Source organism: Elephas maximus, chromosome 19 (assembly GCF_024166365.1).
Source record: "Elephas maximus indicus isolate mEleMax1 chromosome 19, mEleMax1 primary haplotype, whole genome shotgun sequence".
In the NCBI taxonomy this organism is placed as follows: domain Eukaryota; kingdom Metazoa; phylum Chordata; class Mammalia; order Proboscidea; family Elephantidae; genus Elephas; species Elephas maximus.
Genome location: NC_064837.1, coordinates 66,603,882 through 66,622,022, shown reverse-complemented (window position 1 = coordinate 66,622,022; position 18,141 = coordinate 66,603,882). Strand labels below are relative to the sequence as shown.

General features: G+C 60.1%; 2 protein-coding genes across 6 annotated transcripts in view; one reads left to right on the top strand and one right to left on the bottom strand.

Moving 5' to 3' along the window:
• UBE2O (ubiquitin conjugating enzyme E2 O) overlaps window positions 1–8,647 on the top strand; it is a 57,889-nt gene extending 49,242 nt beyond the window's left edge. The window contains exons 11-18 of the mRNA XM_049859001.1: window positions 21–133; window positions 229–357; window positions 1,328–1,417; window positions 2,410–3,106; window positions 3,323–3,459; window positions 5,986–6,189; window positions 6,283–6,340; window positions 6,496–8,647. Coding sequence (XP_049714958.1) covers window positions 21–133; window positions 229–357; window positions 1,328–1,417; window positions 2,410–3,106; window positions 3,323–3,459; window positions 5,986–6,189; window positions 6,283–6,340; window positions 6,496–7,166 — 2,099 coding nt within the window. The 3' untranslated portion in view covers window positions 7,167–8,647. The remainder of the gene's footprint in view (window positions 1–20; window positions 134–228; window positions 358–1,327; window positions 1,418–2,409; window positions 3,107–3,322; window positions 3,460–5,985; window positions 6,190–6,282; window positions 6,341–6,495) is intronic.
• A 901-nt stretch (window positions 8,648–9,548) lies between these two features.
• On the bottom strand, window positions 9,549–15,056 carry SPHK1 (sphingosine kinase 1). 5 transcript variants are annotated; one of them, XM_049860639.1, is made up of 6 exons: window positions 14,073–15,056; window positions 11,986–12,516; window positions 11,489–11,650; window positions 11,318–11,415; window positions 11,131–11,246; window positions 9,549–10,625 (listed from the first exon to the last, which is right to left on the bottom strand). In XM_049860639.1, exons 2-6 carry the CDS (start codon window positions 12,266–12,268, stop codon window positions 9,851–9,853), a joined length of 1,434 nt encoding a protein of 477 aa, XP_049716596.1. In that variant the 5' UTR covers window positions 12,269–12,516; window positions 14,073–15,056; the 3' UTR covers window positions 9,549–9,850. The 5 variants fall into 5 exon arrangements, with proteins under 5 accessions (XP_049716596.1, XP_049716595.1, XP_049716597.1 ...); XM_049860638.1 differs by lacking the exon at window positions 14,073–15,056 and adding an exon at window positions 12,670–13,146; XM_049860640.1 differs by lacking the exon at window positions 14,073–15,056 and adding an exon at window positions 12,670–13,146 and having other exon boundaries at window positions 11,318–11,412.
• Between the last annotated feature and the right edge of the window lie 3,085 nt (window positions 15,057–18,141).

The window sequence follows — 18,141 nt, the reverse complement described above, 5'->3', positions numbered from 1 at the left end:
AGGGCTCCTTCTGCCCCCAGTCCAGAGCTGCCCAGACCCTGCTGTGTACGGCGTGGTACAGTCTGGGGACCACATCGGCCGCACCTGCATGGTGAAGTGGTTCAAGCTGCGGCCAAGCGGGGACGACGTGGAGGTGTGTGTGCACCATCCCCCCACCGCAGGGTGGGCTGGGCGGGAAGGTGGGCAGGGGCCCTGGCTGACAGCCACCATCACCATCTTGTGCCGCAGCTGATCGGAGAAGAGGAAGACGTGAGCGTGTACGACATCGCTGACCACCCTGACTTCCGGTTCCGCACTACGGACATCGTCATCCGCATCGGCAACACTGAGGATGGGGCCCCTCCCAGGGAAGACGAGGTACAGCGCTCCCCTCTGGGCACCTGCTCCTGGCCTATGTGGCAACTGCAGTCCCTGAGAGAGCCACCAGGTGGCTCCAGGACACAGGACTTGAAGTCCTGCCGTACCTCTTGCCGCCTGGGGCTCAGAGTCCCCCAGAGTAAGTCCCCTGGGCTCCCAGCCCTGCCTGAAGCACCCTCCCCAGGAGAGCAGCTGCCCACGGTAGAGGTGCTGCTCAGCCCCAACACCCACAGAGGAACCAGAAGGTCAGGCTCTATTCGTGCAGCTGCTCCTGAACCCCCCGGTGGTGTCTGTTAGGGAAGCTGAGTCCTTTGTCAGACGTGCCATGAGCATGGTGGAAAACACCATACCATACAGGAGAGGCTTGTGGGGGCGCTCCCTGGGGGAGGCAGGAGCATCGTGTGGGAGTGGATTCTGGAGAGGAGGAGCAGGAACAAAGCCTGAGCAAGGCAGGAGCCCTCATCCTGGGAGTAGCGGGAGGCCTGGAGGGGCTGGGGCTATGAGTGTGAAGGGAACCCATGGGTGCCTGCTGAGATTGGGGCAGGCACCTGGACTCAGTGGGCAGTAAGCCGGGAGGTGTGAGCGGGGTTCCCACACCCACGTTGTCTCAGGACAGTGGGCTGGGAGGTGTGAGCAGGGTTCCCACACCCAGGTTGTCCGAGGACAGAGAGCTGGGAGGTGTGAGCAGGGTTCCCACACCCAGGTTGTCCCAGGACAGTGGGCCGGGAGGTGTGAGCAGGATTCCCACACCCAGGTTGTCCCAGGACAGTGAGCGAGGAGGTGTAAGCAGGGTTCCCACACCCAGGTTGTCCCTGGCCCTAGTTACACCCATTCTTGGGCTGGTGTCTACACGTCCTCACTTCTCGTGGCCTTGTCCCCTGCCATCCACTGCTGGGGCGCCCTTTCCCAGGGGTCTGGCGCTCACCCCTCCTGGAGAGCTGTGCCCTTGACTGTCCTGTTTGCCTTGCAGCCGTCAGTGGGCCAGGTGGCCCGCGTGGATGTCAGCAGCAAGGTAGAGGTGGTGTGGGCTGACAACTCAAAAACCATCATCCTGCCCCAGGTAAGGCTCTGCCAGGACCCAAAGCTTGCCTGTGTCCATCGCCTACCCAGAAATGGGAGAACTTGCTGGCAAACCTTACCAACAAGAGCCTTCCTGTGGAAGGGTCTCAGAATCCTTGGGGCTGGGAGTTGGTGGGCGTTTGAGGAACTGGCTTTCAGCCGTTCCCACAGCAAGGACGGCCGAGAAGGACAGCTGTTACGAGGTACCAGGTCAGGGAGGCCAGGGGAACGAGGGCCCATCCACAGCCCGCCTCGCCCAGCAGGTTCTCCAGCTCACCAGGGCATGTGGGTTTCCACAGACCTCCATGTTGCCTGGCTTCCCATCTCACTGTGCTAAGCAAATGCAGGTTACTTCCTGGGGGGGTGGGGGTTTCCACCGATACTGCCAGCAAAACACAGCTGAGGCCCAGAGAGAGGAAGGCCCGCTCACTTGGGCCCTGCTGGTATGCTCACTACTGTCCTCTGCCCCCAGCTCTCCTTTCAGGGTGCCAACACTGGGAGTGGGGGCACGGCTCTCCCCCTGTCTAGGAGGCCATTCCAGGGAACTAGACAGGACACGGCAGAGGCCGGCTCCCCCCTGTACCCCTATCACGTGTTCCATATCCCCTGGTGCAGCCCGGAAGGTCATCTTCATCCCCACGGCAGCTCTCTGAGCCCTTGGGTAGGGCTGGATTTGTCAAGCTGTCCCCTTGGGCCCCTTGGCCCCGGATGCTGGCCACAGGCACAGAGGCGGGGGAGGCTGGGCTCTGGTCCTGTGGGCGAGGGGTGGGCAGGTGGAGGGTGGCTCCTAAGGACGAAGGAACCCTGCTAGCACTGAGAGGTTCAAGGTCCAGAGCAGGAAACGGAGGTAGGGAGGACGGAGTTGCCAGGGCCTTGGTGAGCCCAGTCATCTGCTGTGAGGATAAGGGGCCCCTAAGCCCCCTGTGGTGGGAAGGGGCTTCCTGTCATGCGCCCCCACATCTGAACCACCTTTGTGTTTCACTCACACACCAGCACCTGTACAATATCGAGTCCGAGATCGAAGAATCCGACTACGATTCTGTGGAAGGCAGTACCAGTGGGGCATCCTCGGACGAGTGGGAGGACGACAGCGACAGCTGGGAAACTGACAATGGGTTGGTGGAAGATGAGCACCCCAAGATTGAGGAGCCCCCCATCCCCGCCGCCGAGCCGCCAGCTGCCCCTGAGGAGGACAAGGGCGTGGTCATCAGTGAAGAGGCCGCCACGGCTGCCATCCAAGGGGCTGTGGCCATGGCAGCCCCCATGGCGGGGCTGATGGAGAAGGGGGGCAAGGACGGGCCCCCAAAGAGCTTCCGGGAGCTGAAGGAGGCCATCAAGATCTTGGAGAGCCTGAAGAACATGACAGTGGAGCAGCTCCTGACGGGCTCGCCCACCTCCCCCACGGTGGAGCCAGAGAAGCCAACGCGTGAGAAGAAGTTTCTGGATGACATTAAAAAGCTTCAGGAAAACCTCAAGAAGACTCTGGACAACGTAGCAATTGCTGAGGAGGAGAAAATGGAGGCGGTGCCCGACGCAGAACGCAAGGAGGACAAGCCCGAGGGGCAGTCCCCCGTGAAGGCAGAGTGGCCCAGCGAGACCCCTGTGCTCTGCCAGCAGTGCGGTGGCAAGCCCGGCGTCACTTTCACCAGCGCCAAGGGCGAGGTCTTCTCCGTGCTGGAGTTTGCCCCCTGTGAGTTCGCCCTGCCCTCCCAGCCTGCTGCTGCCCGGGACCTCCCCCGACGCTGATGCCGGGAGGAGCGGGTGGGAAGCAGGTGGGTTGCCTCACCTGCCTGGGGACATACGGCAGTTGCTCACCCAGGCCAGGTTCTGAAGGTTGGCAGCCGCCTCACACACAGAGTTCCTGGGGCCCTCCAAGTACTACTGACCCCTCTCTTCCTCCCTCCAGCAAATCACTCTTTCAAGAAAATTGAGTTCCAGCCTCCAGAAGCCAAGAAGTTCTTCAGCACAGTTCGGAAGGAAATGGCACTGCTGGCCACCTCACTGCCCGATGGCATCATGGTCAAGACCTTCGAGGACAGAATGGCAAGTAAACTGCGTGGGCTTGGTGTGGACCCAGTGTGGGTAGGTGCTGCACTCGAGAGGCTGCCAGCCACCTTCCTACAGGCAAGGGCACAGGCCTGGTCAGGGGAAGTGCTGGCAAGAGCCCACACCTGTCCCAACCAGATAGTTCTTCCCTTTTTTTAAAAATAGTTTTAAATTATGTGATTATTACCTCGGCATTTTTGGGTATCACAGACTGTTAAGTGCTCAAATACTAGCCAAAAGGTTGGCAGTTCCAACCCACCCAGAGGCACCTTGGAAGACAGGCCTTGAAAACCCTGTGGAGCAGTTCTGCTCTGCAAATGTGGGGTCACCATGAGTAGGAATCAACTTGACGGCAACTCACAGCAACAATTAATACCTGAGTGTACTCTCTTTGGAAAGTTAGAATAGCACAGGAGAAACGTTTCTCTGAGCCATCCCCCTCCCCCACAATCTATCATGAGGAGTTAGGGAGTCTCCTTCCAGACTTTATTCTTGCATGTTCCCATGCGTCACCATGAGCACGCAGTACGGTGTATGGCTTGTTTTACGTAACACCATGCCACTGTACACATCTGTAGTTTGTTTCAGTCACTCAGCAGGATGATTTTTGAGACCTGCTGATGTCACTCTAGTTCCCTTTAACTAAGCAAAGTAGGCCGCCGGGCAGTTATGTCCCGTTGTGCGCGTTTCCATGCCTCCATTCGCAATCTGGCCTGGGGTTTTCTGAGTAATGTTTGTGGCGGGAGGCGGGGAGTGCTTCGTCATTTGCCCCAGGAGCAGGCAGCCCATTCCACTTGCCTTCTTCTGTAGTCACCAGGCTTGTCCTGGGCCCCTGCTGTGACCTGGGCCCGAGTGCAACTCTAAATTAGAGGCTGACTGACAGTGGCGCCAGCTCGGCCCTGCCTAGAACGAAGGGCCAGAGAAAAGAAGGGGAAGGAGCTGGGGACAACAAAGTGGGGCTCCATGTGCTCGCAGTTTTGATACCTTCACTTGTGGGTATTTTGGGGTTCAGTAAAATTCCTCTTGAGAATTCCACCCTGCCTTAGCTCTGCTGAGGGAAGCAGGGATTGGCCTTCCCACGTTGTTCTCTTGTTCCCAGGCATCTCACGAGAAGGGGGCAGTGCACCTCTGTAGGCGCACGGGGTGGGGCTGGTAGGAACACAGGTAAAGGGATCAGAGCTCTTCACTCAGCCTTTTACCCATGCCCACACCGAGCTCACCCTCTCCATGCGCGTTACCTGGCACAGATGGCCTCATGTGATGGTGCCCTTTCCTGAGCCCAGCTTACCCTCACCACACACTTTGCCTGGCACTGATGGCCCCTCATGATGGCGCCCCCTCCTCTCCTGCACCCAGCTCACCCTCACCGTGCACATTGCCCACACTGGTGTCCCCGCGTGATGGCAGGTGTTTGTGGAGTGACTCCTCATGACTTAACTACTTGAGTTTCTGGCAGTTTTCCAACATTTTCCCTTGTCTTTCCTCTGGTGTGAGGCCATCCCCTGGCCTCCAAAAGCAAGTACACCCACTCCTCACTTATCAACATGGTTAGGCTCCAAAGACAGGTCATTGTGCCAAACTCATCATTATGTGAGAATCAGCCAGTCTTTGCTGGGCCCCCCTTCCCCACTACTCCTTCCCCACCACCATGGAACCCATAGGGGAGAAGGTGATGGTGGTCAGGGGTTGTCTATCGCCTCTGGAACAGCAGGGGTCCACTATCACCTGGCCATGCTCCAGGACTCCGTGTGGACTTCCATACCTCAGCTGTCCACCTTCCCGCTCTGCCAGCCCTAGATATGGGCCTTGGCAGCAGGCAGCTCCTGGGGCTGGGAACAGGCTGCAGAAGTGACAGACAGTCCTCTTTGGATGAAGAGACTTCCAAGACCCTGCCCAACTTCTATGGCCCCGGCTCCTACCACCTCCTCATGGCCTAGCTGCCCCTACCTCTTGCCCTCCTCCCGCCTGCCCCACACTGACTGCAGGCAGGCCTAGTTCCTCTGCCTCACCCGGGTGATATGAACCGCCAGCAGCCTGAGCAGCCTGCCTATCACAAACCTCACCCTCCTCTCTCTCCTCCTCCCTGTCACTTCAGCTCCTCATTAGCGTGCAGAATACTCGGACAGTAGATTTTCCTGTTGTTGTAAATGGGAAATGTCAGGTACTGAGAGCGTCGACAAGTGAAGGATAGGTGTACCGCTGCACCATTCCAGAATGTTCTTTCACTTGCTGTTATTGTTGCTTACCTTGTTGAGGGTCAGGGCAGGTATCCTGAGGGATAAAAGTTTAAGTAATGTTTTATGAGGAAAAAATACTGATGTAACACCCAATTTGGAAAATTTCCCAGTGTTGAAAGGCGCCGGGTAGGTCTGCCTAGAGGTACCTGTGTCTAGCCTCTTGGTGGCTGGCAGTCTCCAAGTTCTAGGCGCTGCAGCTTGGCCGGATGCCGCCTGGGGAAGCGAGCACCGTGCGTGTGTGCCAGGCCTCTGCTGACCTCATCCCTTTCCCTCCCTCCCACTGCAGGACCTCTTCTCTGCCCTGATCAAGGGGCCCACCCGGACGCCCTATGAGGATGGTCTCTACCTGTTTGACATCCAGCTGCCAAACATCTACCCGGCTGTGCCCCCCCACTTTTGCTACCTCTCCCAGTGCAGCGGCCGCCTGAACCCCAACCTGTACGACAACGGGAAGGTGTGCGTCAGCCTCTTGGGCACCTGGATTGGAAAGGTGAGGGTGGCACCAGCACCCCGGCCAGGTTAGGGGAGAGCAGGGCAGGGCTGGGCCACCAGGACGGTGTGACGGTGCTGTGTGTCGTTCCAGGGAACAGAGAGGTGGACGAGTAAATCCAGCCTCCTCCAGGTGCTCATCTCCATCCAAGGTATAGCAGGCCGGGTGCTGGGGCAGAGGGAAGGCTAGGGTGATGGAGGGCCCTCCCTGCTCCTGCCTGTGCCTCTGTCATCCCCTGGGCTATCAGGCCAGGCCTGCCCTGGTGAGCTTCTCCCCACTGAGGGAGGGCCTTGCACTCCCGCTCAGGCCTAATCCTGGTAAACGAGCCATACTACAACGAGGCTGGCTTCGACAGCGACCGGGGCCTGCAGGAGGGCTACGAGAACAGCCGCTGCTACAACGAGATGGCTCTGATCCGCGTGGTGCAGTCCATGACCCAGCTGCTGCGGCGGCCCCCCGAGGTCTTCGAGCAGGAGATCCGGCAGCACTTTAGCGCTGGCGGCTGGCGGCTGGTGAGCCGCATTGAGTCCTGGCTGGAGACCCATGCACTGCTGGAGAGGGCCCAGGCCTTGCCCAATGGGGTCCCCAAAGACAGCAGCTCACCAGAGCCACCTGCGGGGGCCGAGCTCTCAGACTCCAGCCGAGACGAACCTGAGGACGGCGGGCTGGCCCCTGGTGAGGCCTCCCAGGGCTCAGACTCGGAGGGCGGTGCCCAGGGCCCGGCCTCGGCCAGCAGGGACCGCACAGAGCAGACTTCAGAGGCCGCGCCGGACACATCGGTGCCACCCAGTGTCAAACCAAAGAAGCGGAGAAAGAGCTACCGGAGCTTCCTGCCGGAGAAGAGCGGCTACCCTGACATCGGCTTCCCCCTCTTCCCACTCTCTAAGGGCTTCATCAAGAGCATCCGGGGAGTCCTGACGCAATTCCGGGCGGCTCTGGTGGAGGCGGGCATGCCTGAGAACGCAGAGGACAAGTAGCCACCACCCTTGAGAACAGAGCCACTCGGTGGGGAGGGGCTGGCTGCTGCCCACTCACACCTCCGGGAGTCTCCTCTGCCCGTCTCCCCACCCCTGAAGCTAGCCCCTCACCGCCCTCTCCCAAGGCGAGTTTGATGCTGAAGTGCAAGAAGTCTCTTGAGATGCTGCCGTTTCTATTCTGAAGCAATCTTTTGAGCAGGCGGGTTCCCGTGGCAAAGGAAGCCTGAACCCCTCTGCATCCCAGGCAGAATGTCTCAGCTCTCGTCCCTGGGCAGCTCCATGTCAGGTCAGAGGCAGAGGCTCCGGGGCTGATGCTGGTTCTCTGGGCCCAGGTGCACCGCAGGCCAGCAGCAGGATGAGTGGGTGTGCCTTGCATGAAGTGTGGGCTGCTCCAGCAATCCCCTGGTTCCCCTCAACCTCGTCGGCTCGACCTAGCTTCCCCAGTTCCTGAGCCCCCTGCTGCCACTGCCCCTGGCCCCCAGCATCAATGCTGTCCCCTGGGAGTTGTAGGTGCTCTCTGGCTCCTGGCTGACTCTGGCTTCGTGAGATTAGAACGCTTCTGCCTATTGGATGTGTTCTCAGAAAGGACGAGAGCAGGCTTGGTTTGGGGGGACCCCAGGAGAGGGGGAGTGGGAGACCTAGGGCTGCTGGGAGAGAGACGGCAGTAGGTGCCTTGTGCTTCCTGTCTGAAGCCGGCCAGGGGGAGCTCGGCAGCGCTGGCTTGCCGGCCTCGCCCGCGCCCCGCTCTGCCGCACCTCAGGGCCTGCAGGTGCAGGAGCAGCAACACAGAGCCAGGGCGAGTGCCGGGGCCGCTCCCGGAGATCCGGCCCTCCCCTCAGAAGATGCACTGAGAGGGTCATGCAGCTCCCAGGACAGCCACCCTTGCCCCTTGGGTGGGAAGGAGGCACCCCATCAGCCCTTGGCTTACAAACTCCATCTGGGGAGAGGCGGCCAGCGGGGCACTCCTCTTGGAGACCGGCCAAGGTTTACAAGTTTTCTAAGCTTTTGATAATGTGAAGCTCCAGGCTCAGAGGCTGCTGTTGCGCAGTGCAGCTGTGTAATTTTTGGTGTACGTATGTAACATTTAAGGTTGAAAAAATAACAAAATCTCAAGAGCAAAAATCTTAACACTTAACTAGGGAAAAAAAAAAAAAAAAAAGCCAAAGCATGCTGCGTTTCGTTGGCCTTAAGCTGGCCCGGCGCCTGTGCTGTGCCTCCCCAGCTGCTGGCGCGGGCGCTCCGGGCCCATTCGGGAGCTTGCTGGAGAAACCCGGAGTGACTGATGGGGCTGTGCTTCCGAGTACGTCGTCCACGTGGAGATGTGAATGCCTGCTGCTTACGGTGTCTGTATAAAGTGCAGTGTGATGAAACTTTTTTTTACTTGCATTTTTTCTTTTTTTTTGTTTGGCTCATTACAATGTACAAGACAAGGTGACACCATTAAACCTGCCTCTGCCATTCACCTGGGCTCATTGTCCTCCTTCCTCTCGGGGCCCCTTGTGCTACACCTCCCTCAGACACCCCCTCCCCAGTGGAAGAAAGAGACCCCATGGCCAGGAAAGTACACGGTGAGGGGGCACAGTTTCCCTGGCCCGGTGGGGAGGCCCCTGCAGACACTTCTTCCCACCCAGTTGGCATCAGTACCTCTTGCTTTTCTAGCCCTAGGACCTCAGGATCCAGGCCGGCAGGTTGACCCTCTTGCCTCTCTGGGCAGGGTTGTCCTCAACACCCAGCAGCTGTGGCCACCAAATTCTTATAGTTGACCAATTCAGCCCATTCCACTGCTTCCAGCTGCTGAGGGCGTGGCAGGTGCCCTCTCCTGGGCTTTAGGCCAAAATGGTTGCCCAGGTTGGGAGACTGGCAACTGTCCCTCCCTGCTGCTTCCTTTGAGGCTGCTGCCCAGCCCCACTACAGGGCCAGGTGGAGCGGGGAGGGGCAGGAGAGGCAAGTGACCCTGGGGTGGACCGCACAGTCCTTCCCTGTGTGACATCAGGCTTTAAAAGGGAGCAGCCCCCTGCCACTTTGCTTTCTGCCACCTTCACCTCTTGCTCCTTGCCAAGTTCCCTTTCCTGCTCAATTATGGAGTCTGTGCAGGGCTCCAAGCAGATTTGTCAGACTAGCTGGCTGTGTGGCCTTCGGCGAGACGTAACTGGCTCCCAGTCTCAGTTTCCTAGTTGGTCGAGCTCTAAAGTTAGTTCCAGTCCCAAAGAGTATAATTGGTCTCTGGGGGAGCCCAGCTCCAGCCCTGTGCCTGCCCCCAACCGTGGGCGTTCCCAGAAGCCAGCACCATTGGGCATGGTTAACACTCTATCCTACAGTTAGTTACAGCCCTGTCTAGAGCAAAACCCCACCCTACCCAGCCCCCAGGACAGGACGAGCAACTGGGAATGTCACTTTATTGAATTTGATTCATGGGGTGGGGCTCCCCAACAAGATGGAGCAGCTTCCACCACAGCTGGGCCCAACCAGCTGGACTCCAGGCCCAGCTTCATTCTGGCCTTCATGGGTACAGCCTGTCCTTTCCAAGTAGGGCCTCCGCCTCCCAGCCCTCTGAGGATCCCTCCTCCTCCTCCCCATGTGAGCTACAGCCAGGCCCTCCAGTCCCCGGGAGGGAGACAGGGTTCTGGTCTCCTGGTTGACCTTGGAGTAGACTTTGACTATAAGGCACAACAAGACCCATGGAGTCACAGGGGCTGAGGTGGCATCTGCCGAGGCCCCTGGCTGGACGAGGGCTCCACGCAGCCACTGACCATCCAGCAGCAGTCTGGATGCACCTGACCCTGCACTGGCTCACTGACCATCAGCTCCCCATCCACGGCAAACATGCCCCTCCGGTCCTTGGGCTCCAGGCGGAAGGCGACCACCGGCACATACACCAGGTGGGGGCAGTCATATTCCATGTGTCTGCCCTTCTCCATGGCCAGGAAGAGACGCAGCAGCATGGTCCGGGACACACCGGCTCGCACATAGAACAGGTGCATGACGCCGGCCGCACAGCGGCCCATGGGGGCTATGAACATGTTGCTGCCCAGGTGTGAGTGCAGGAGCGCCAGCACCAGCACAAAGTCCTCCTCGGGCACCACAGTCCAGTGATCGGGCACCGGCTGGTCCAGAGGTACAAGGAGCGTGTTTGCAGGGCCCCCCTGGCCCAGGGCAGGGGAGGTGGGCATCCTAGAGGCAGCCCCTCCAACGGGCAGGTAGGCCAGCCGGCCCTGGTAGGTGCGTAGAGAGATGAGGCGGAGAAAGGTGCCGAAGGTGAATCGAATCTCACCCAGGCGCCGGTACTTCTCACTCTCCAGGTCCACGTCAGCAACAAATCCCCAGGCCAGGCTGAGCACAGAGAAGAGGTGTAGTCCTGAGGCCGTGTGCAGGGACAGCAGGTTCATGGGTGACAGCAGCCGGCGGCACAGCAGCAGCGTACAGTTGATCAGGAGCTCCTCATTAGTCACCTGCTGGTACCTGCAGGAGGAAGGGCAGATGGGCAGGGCAGGAGGCCTGTGGACCCTCCCCTTCCTCCTGGAGAGCTGGCGGGAGGCAAAGCAACATCTGGACTCTGGGCTGCTGGCAGGGACAGTGGCAGACAGAGCGTGGAGGTGGCCAGCTGGGGTCACCAGGAGAGGGCCTGGAACTGAGACTCAGGAGAAGGGAATGGAAGTTACCAGGGAAGAAGGCCCTGGGCGGGGTAAACGGTGAAGTGCTCTGCTGTTAACCTAAAGACTGGCAGTTCCAACCCACCTAGAGGCACCTTGGAAGAAAGGCCTGGCCATCTGCTTCCAAAAAAATAACCACTGAAAACTTTATAAAGCCTAGTTCTGTTCTGACACATGGGGTTGCCGTGAGTCTGAAGCAACCCCACAGCAACTGATTTGTTTTTTGTTTTTTTTTTTGGACAAGAACGAACATACAAGTTGGCAGTGGGACGGCACAGAGGATAAACGGAGGCTGCAATGGCCTGAGCTCTCACCCTGAATAATGGTTCACTGAGGCTGCCAGCGCGTTGGCAGAGCCGGCAGGGAGGCTGCACAAAGGCTTCCGGATGGCGGTCTCCCAGTCAGGCCTTTCCATGAGCCCGTTCACCACCTGTGGGCAGGGCGCCTCAGCCAGGGAAGACGCGCCCTGCCCGCCCTGGGCCCCTCCAGGGCCCGCCTCACCTCATGCATCAGACCGTCCCCGGACATGACCACCAGTGCGTCCCAGCGGCCCAGCTCCTCGTGGCGCACCAGCTCCCGCGCGTGGTTCCGCCATTCTGCTGGGAGACGCTGCGGTCAGGCCCGGGTGGGACCCACCCTTCCGGGGCCCGCCGCTGCTGGGGAAGCATTCACCGGTAAGCAGCAGCGTGAAGGACACTTCGGCCTCCACCAGCAGGGGCTGCACGTGGCTCCGGAAGAGCTGCAGGGCCTTGCCCTTGCCGCCGCGGGGGTTCAGCAGCACCAGCACCCGGCAGGGACGCGGGAGCAGGACCCGGGGACACTGGGGGCCGCCTGCTGGGGAAACAAACCCAGAGACGCTGCGTCCCCAACCGGCCAGTAGAGGGCTAAGGATGACAGCAGGGGTTCTGCCTGCAACACCCGGGTAAAAGACCAAACTGGGAGCCTGGCCAAGGAAAGGGTCCGGGGGGCGGGGGAGGGCGCGGCGCCGAGCGCAGCAAGGGGCCGAACTGCCCTTCCTTGGCTCTGGGCCGGCCGCTTCCGGTCGCTTGGGAGAGTGTTTCTCCAGAGTCCCCAACCCCTCTCCTTCGTCCCTCTGATCCCCAGTCATCCTCCCTGACGGAGGGAGAGAGGGGTCCTGCCCACAGTCCTTCCCGCCAGGCCCTACAAACCTGGGTCCATAACCTCGACCCCCGGCTCCCTCTGCCAGGGGATCCCCAGCGCTGTCGGGGAGCTGCCGGTGGCAGCGGCTCCTGCCTTCAGCTCCTTATCGGTGCTGCCCAGGCGAGCGTCGCGGGGCCGGCTGTAGGGCTCGCCCTTCCCGCCCAGGGCCGGGGCTGTGGGAGCGCCTGCGTCATTCCCTGCGGCTGCGGGATCTGAAAGGAGACGGCGCTGGCGGAGGCCGGAGCCGCGGCTCGCCGAGGGTGGGGGCGGCCGGCTCGGTCCCGGGGCCATGCGCGGTAAGCAGGTACGCTCCTACTGTCGCCTGAACCGCGCGTACAGCGGACCCAGTTTTCCGAGTGATCCAAGGAGCTAAGAGCAGGTGCCACCAAGGGCGCCCAGTCCCGGGAAAGAGCCCCCACGCCCCGAGGCGAAGGGTCTCTTCCTGGGTGCTTTCCTCTCCGGGGCTTCGGGCTCCGGCCCGACGCATGTGTCAGAGCCGCGTGGCTCTCTTCGTCTGCCCAGCTCTTCACCCTGCGTGGCTGCCAGGGGGAGAGGGGTCCACTTGAGTAAAACTTCCAGAACCTGGGCGGACACCGCGGGGCAGAGTTTGGGTGAGTGCTGCCGCCCCGAGTCAACCTGGTCGTCGCGTCCCCCCGCCCTGAGCTTCAGAGCCACTGGGGCCGCCTGCTCACCTCCAGGAGGCCCGCTCCGACGGGCCGCTCGCCGTGCCTAGGGAGCCGCGCCGGGGTCGTGCGAGCTCCGGGCCCGGGCCTCCAGCCTCCCGCCCGCCCTCGTCCAAGCGCGGAGGGGGCGCGGCGCGAGGCCCAATTCCTGGGGCCGCGCGGGGCGGGTTGCCCGGGAGCCACGAGCAGGGGAGGCAGGGCGGGCGGTCCGACCCAACCGGTCCTGTTTGCCGGGAGACGCTGGGGTCGCTCCGTTTGGTGGCCTGGGACTGAACGAACCTTGTCCCGACTCAGCCCGCGTCTGAGGTACCACCTGAGCGCCCGGCTGGCGCGGACTGCCGGCCTTGCTTCCCCTGGCTTTGAATTTTTCGCTCAACTTGTCTGCCCCGCGCCGGCGGGGGAGGGCGCTGTGGGGGCGCGCCGGCCTGACCACGCCCCGCGCTCCGGGGGGTGGACCCGGCAGGGCCCGGGACGCGGCCACGCGCCCGCCGCTCGGAGGAGGCTGTCGGGAGTGGCGCGCCGCGAGTGCACAGTCCAGCGCAAGGGGTGAGCGCAGCGCTCAGACCGAGGCGCTCGGTGTCGCAGCAGCCGGGCGGGCGGCACTAGGTTCCTGGCGCGAGCGGCCTGGCGCTCCCGACGCCCCTCGGTTGCACGTCGCCTCCGCGACCGCGCCACCCGCGGCCAGATGCAGCGCCCTGCGCAGGCCGGCTCCAACCCACCGGAACTCGAGGCTTTCCCTCGCCCAGGGTGCTCGCTGGCGGCCCACCAGGTCCCCTGCTTCCCCTGCCCCTGCTCTACGGTGGAGGGCTATATTTAGCTCACTGATGCTGGAGCTCGGTCGCCCAGCCACTGAGCGCAAAGCAGCCCAGGCGGGCGTCCCAGGCGCGGCCGGGAGGAAGGCGCCTTGTCAGGAACCTCACAAGTTAGCAACTTCCCCAGCGGGCAATCTCGAAGTCACCTGGGCCAGAGAAGCTGCCCCGCAGCGGGTGACCCAGGTCCACGCCGCCCTGTCCCCGGAGAGGAGCCTGACGGTATGGACAGGCCCAGGGGGCCCGCGGTCATAACTGGAGAGCAAAGCAGTGGGGGCAGGCCACCCCCGCCCCCGCACCGGCCCCTCCGGGGAGATGCAAAGGCGCCCGAGAGGTGCGCTCTAGTGGAAGCAAATGTGGACGTGTCGTGTGTGTGTGTGTGTGTGTGTGTGTGCGCGCATGTGTGTGTCTGACCTAAACGTGTTCACGAGCGCCCCTGGAGTGAAACCCCTAGAGGTTTCTTTTCAGAGACGGGGAGGAGAAAGATGCGAGGGGCCGACTTGGTGACCAGACCAGGTAGGGCCAGTGTTAGAAAACACCAAACCTGTACAGAAGGCAGAGGTGGCGCGGGCCTGGCTGGGAGGGTCCCACACCCACGCTTACCCGTCACTCCGCCGCACACACCTCTCTGCTCGGCACCTCTTCGCGAAGTCGGGAAGAAATACGTCCGGGAGGAGTGCGGAGCCGATTAGCCTGATCCCAGGCATCCCGCCGCAGTATCTTCTCATTTGAGGCCCCTGGCAACCCGGCCGGGTTTCCCAACCTTTGAGGGTGCGGAGTCCCAGAGCGTAGGCTGCGAGGCGCTGGTCCTGGGCCGACGACTCCGCGCGCGTCCCAGCGGGGCGCGCCTCCGCCCTGCGCGGCCCTGGGCAGCCCCGGCTGGGTCTCGAGCGTCCCGAGCGCGTTCCGGGACGGTGACTCAGCGACGCGCTCCTGGGTCCAGAAACTCCAGGAAACAAGGAACGAGGGGAGGGAGCTGGGGCATTATCCCCGCCTCTCAGCGCCGCAGCCCACGCCGCCCCATGGAGGTCGGGTTCTGCACCGCCCGCTCCGCAGGAATCCTGCGCGGTGAAGGAGGGCAGCGCCGCCGCCGCAGCGCCTGGGTCACGGGATGCGGGGATGCGGACGGCCGCGGGAGGAGGGGGCTCCGCGCAGGAGCTGGGGGCCGGATCCCAGCTAAGTCCCTTCCCTCCCTGTCCCTCCCCTTACGCGGGGGCCGAGAGGCCAAGGTCACAGCTTTGGCGCCTAAAAGACGCAGGGTGGGGAAGAGGTCGCAACCCCGGGTGGGGAGGCTGAAACCGGCCAGAGCGGCCTCCCCTCCTTCGCCGCCGCTCGGGGGCACTTATTGCCCGGCACAGCTTGAACGGCCACGGTTCTGCCAAGATTCATGCACCCAGCTTTGCCCGAGGATCTCAACAACTATGACGTTTCCTCCAGGCCTGAAAACCCTTGGGGTTTGGTCAGGGGAAACAGTCTGGGGAAGGGAAGACTGCCTATCATTAGTCGGTGGTGAGAGAGCTCGCCGGGCGTGCGCGGGGTCTCCCGCTTCTTCTCGGCGCCCCAGGCTAGAGCCCTTGGAATCCTCCCGGCGGGGCTGCCTGGGGAGCGGAGGCGGGTGCAGCCTGCGCGGTCCTTTATCCCGCAGCCTCCGGGGCCCAGTGGGAGGGAGGCGGCGAAGGGCAGAGCCCTCTGGCCCCGGTTCCCGTCTGCACAATGGCTCCTCTGTCCTCATGGCCGCCTCCTCCCTGCCCCCTCACCTCCACTCCTCTGCTTTGCCCCCCCTTTCGCAGACCCAGACAGCCCTTTAGCCCCTTTCTCCTTTCTAAAGGGCTTTATCTGTTCTCCAGAAGTTTACTCCCCATCAGCACCCCTGGCCCAAAAGACAGATTGGGCAAGATGCTTCTCCCCTTGTGACAGCTGGGGGAACTGAAACCCCAAGAGATGAAAGGTCTTGCTCAAGCCTCTGAACCAGTTTCCAACAGATCCTGGAGTCCTGACCCCAGCCTGGGAAGCCCCCTTATCCTGTTGAGCCCTGCCAGGCTCCCTGCTGGGCCTCCACAAGTCCCAGGTGTCTCACTGAACTTGGTATCTGTTGGCCTGGTGGGTTGCTTGGCACAGAGCTGGCCCGGGAACCCAGCTGCTGAGTTTCAATTAGAAACAGGGAGGTGCCTGAAGCCCTCCTTGCCAGGCCTCATTCCCCAGGCCCTAATTAAGTAACCCACCACTGTGCCTGAGGCATACCACAGGCCTGGCAGTAGACTTGGGCCAGCCTAGAGCTCAGCTGGCAGGTAATACCTGTCTCACAGGTGAAAGGTACTGTTTCTCTCTCCTAGCCCCTGCCTCCTCCTCATGGGCAGTCTCTCCCAGGAGACACACCTGAGAACCCTTTTATTCTCAGGGAAAGAAAGCAGGCATTCACTGGGCCTGGCCCCAGCTCCCTGGAAACTTGGAGCTAAGGCCGCCAGATGGCAAATCACTTGCTTTTGTTAGGAGATTTCTGCCATCTCACCCTCCCCTGACACTGCCTTCCCTGAGAGACTTCAGCTCCTGAATTGCAGGGCCTGCAGGCCTCCCCTGACCTCAAGGTTTTTCACTTGTTATGGTCCTTTGCTGCCTGGGAGGCACAAGAGCAGGTGGAGGGAGGTGCTCAGCTCTGCAAACCCTTTGTAAGGGTGTGTTCTAGGACAACCCAGATATGACTTTCCATTCTGAGTTTCTTCCACGTAGTTTCAAGGCTGACCACACCAGGCATTGGGGTGTGTGCCACCTCAACAGTGACCTGGTTCCCAGTATGTGTGCCACCTGTGGGGAGCCAGGGCACAGACTGGTAGCACAGGATTCTTGGCTGCTCACTGACAGCATATGGGAGTGTGTGCTTTACCCATGTTTCCAGTTTTTGCAATGGTTCAGCTGCTCTGGGCATGTGGTTGGGGTGACCCTACTTGGGTGGCCTCCAGCTGGCCTCATAGGTATCCTTGCTGAGGCTGGGGACCCAGGTTTCTCAGGGCTTCTGGGCCGTGCTGCCCACACCTTCACCTTCGGGCTGCAGCTCAGCGTAATTAGCTTCCAGAACTTTCTCAGTGTGAGAGCCAGTCCATTTTAGACACACTCCAATCACTCCAGCTGCCTGCCAGCATGTGAAGGCCTGGGAGTTTGCAATCCCTAGTGAATGCCTCTTCTCTAGACCCCTTGGAAAGATGTGGGTTTCACCTTCCTGCAGCCCATTGCATCCCCAGCCTCCTGGCTGGAGACTTCTCAGCCAGACTTTCTCAGGACCAGGGTCTCCGTTGCCAGTGACCTGCCTGGTACGGTTTGAGACGTCCTCCCAATTTAGGGCCTGCAGTCTTATATTTCATCTGGAGAGATTTGTTCTTTAGGTCTGCATTACTTTCTGTGGACATGCTCTTTTTCAAGTGCAAACAACTCTAGGAGGGGAAAAAAAAAAATGAGTCATTAGGACCTGGCTTAGTTAGCTAGAGCTGCTATAACAGAAATACCACAAGTGGATGGCTTTAGCCAAACAGATTTATTCTCTCATGGTCTAAAAAAGTCTAGGAGACTAGAATTCCAAATTCAGGGCGTCAGCTCCAAGGGAAAGCTTTCTCTCTCTGTTTGCTCTGGGGGAAGGTCCTTGTCATCAACCTTCCCCTGCTCTAGGAGCTTCTCGGAGCAGGGACCGTAGGCCCAAAGGACTTGCTCACTCCTGGCTCTTCTTTCTTAGTGGTAGGAGGTCCGTTTCTTCTCTGCCTATTCTCTCTTTTATGTCTCAAAAGAGATTGACTCAAGATACAACCTAATCCTGTAGATTGAGTCCTGCCTCATTAACATCATAGAGATTAGGATTTACAACACATAAGATAATTACATCAGATCACAAAATCGTGGACTACACATTACTGGGAATCATAGTCTAGCCAAGTAGACACACATTTTGGGAGGAAACAATTCAGTTCATAATAGGATCTTATTGTTGTTGCTAGTTGCCATCATTTGAGTCAATTCTGACTCATGGTGACCCCATGTGTGTGGAGTAGAACTGCTCCACAGGGTTTCCAAGGAGGTGAGTTTCCAGAAACAGATCTCCAGGCCTGTTGGTGGGTTTGAACCACCAAGCTTTTGGCTAGTATACACCACCCAGGGACTCCATTAGGACCTTAGTATGAATTAATATATCACTTTTAATGAAAAAAAAAAAAAGGAATAATGCATGTTCATGTGGGCAGAGGAGGAAAGGGGTTTCTGGAAGGAAGCCTTACCTCTTTACACCCTTGTCAGTTTGTGATCTCTTGGGAGGAGTTTATGTCTGCACTGGCAGCTAGACTTCATCAGCCCAGCAGCCCACGCTGCTCCAGCTCCCTTGACTTTCAGTTCTTACCCTACACCCTGGCTTACGGCATCCTTGGATTCCTGAGTAGATGGATTTGTGCCCCAGTCCTTGGAAGAACAAAGCTAAATGGTGTGTTGGATGGTGTATCAGGTTCCTATTGCTGCTGTAACAAATTACCACAAGTTTCGTGGCTTAAAACAGTCCTAGAAGTCAGAAGTCTAAAATGGATTAGCTGGGCTGTTTCCCTTTGCCTTTTCCAGCTTCTGGGGATCCTCTACTTTCCTTGGCCCGGGACCCCTTCCTCCATCTTCAAAGCTGGCAGCATAACCACTCTCTGTCAAGTCA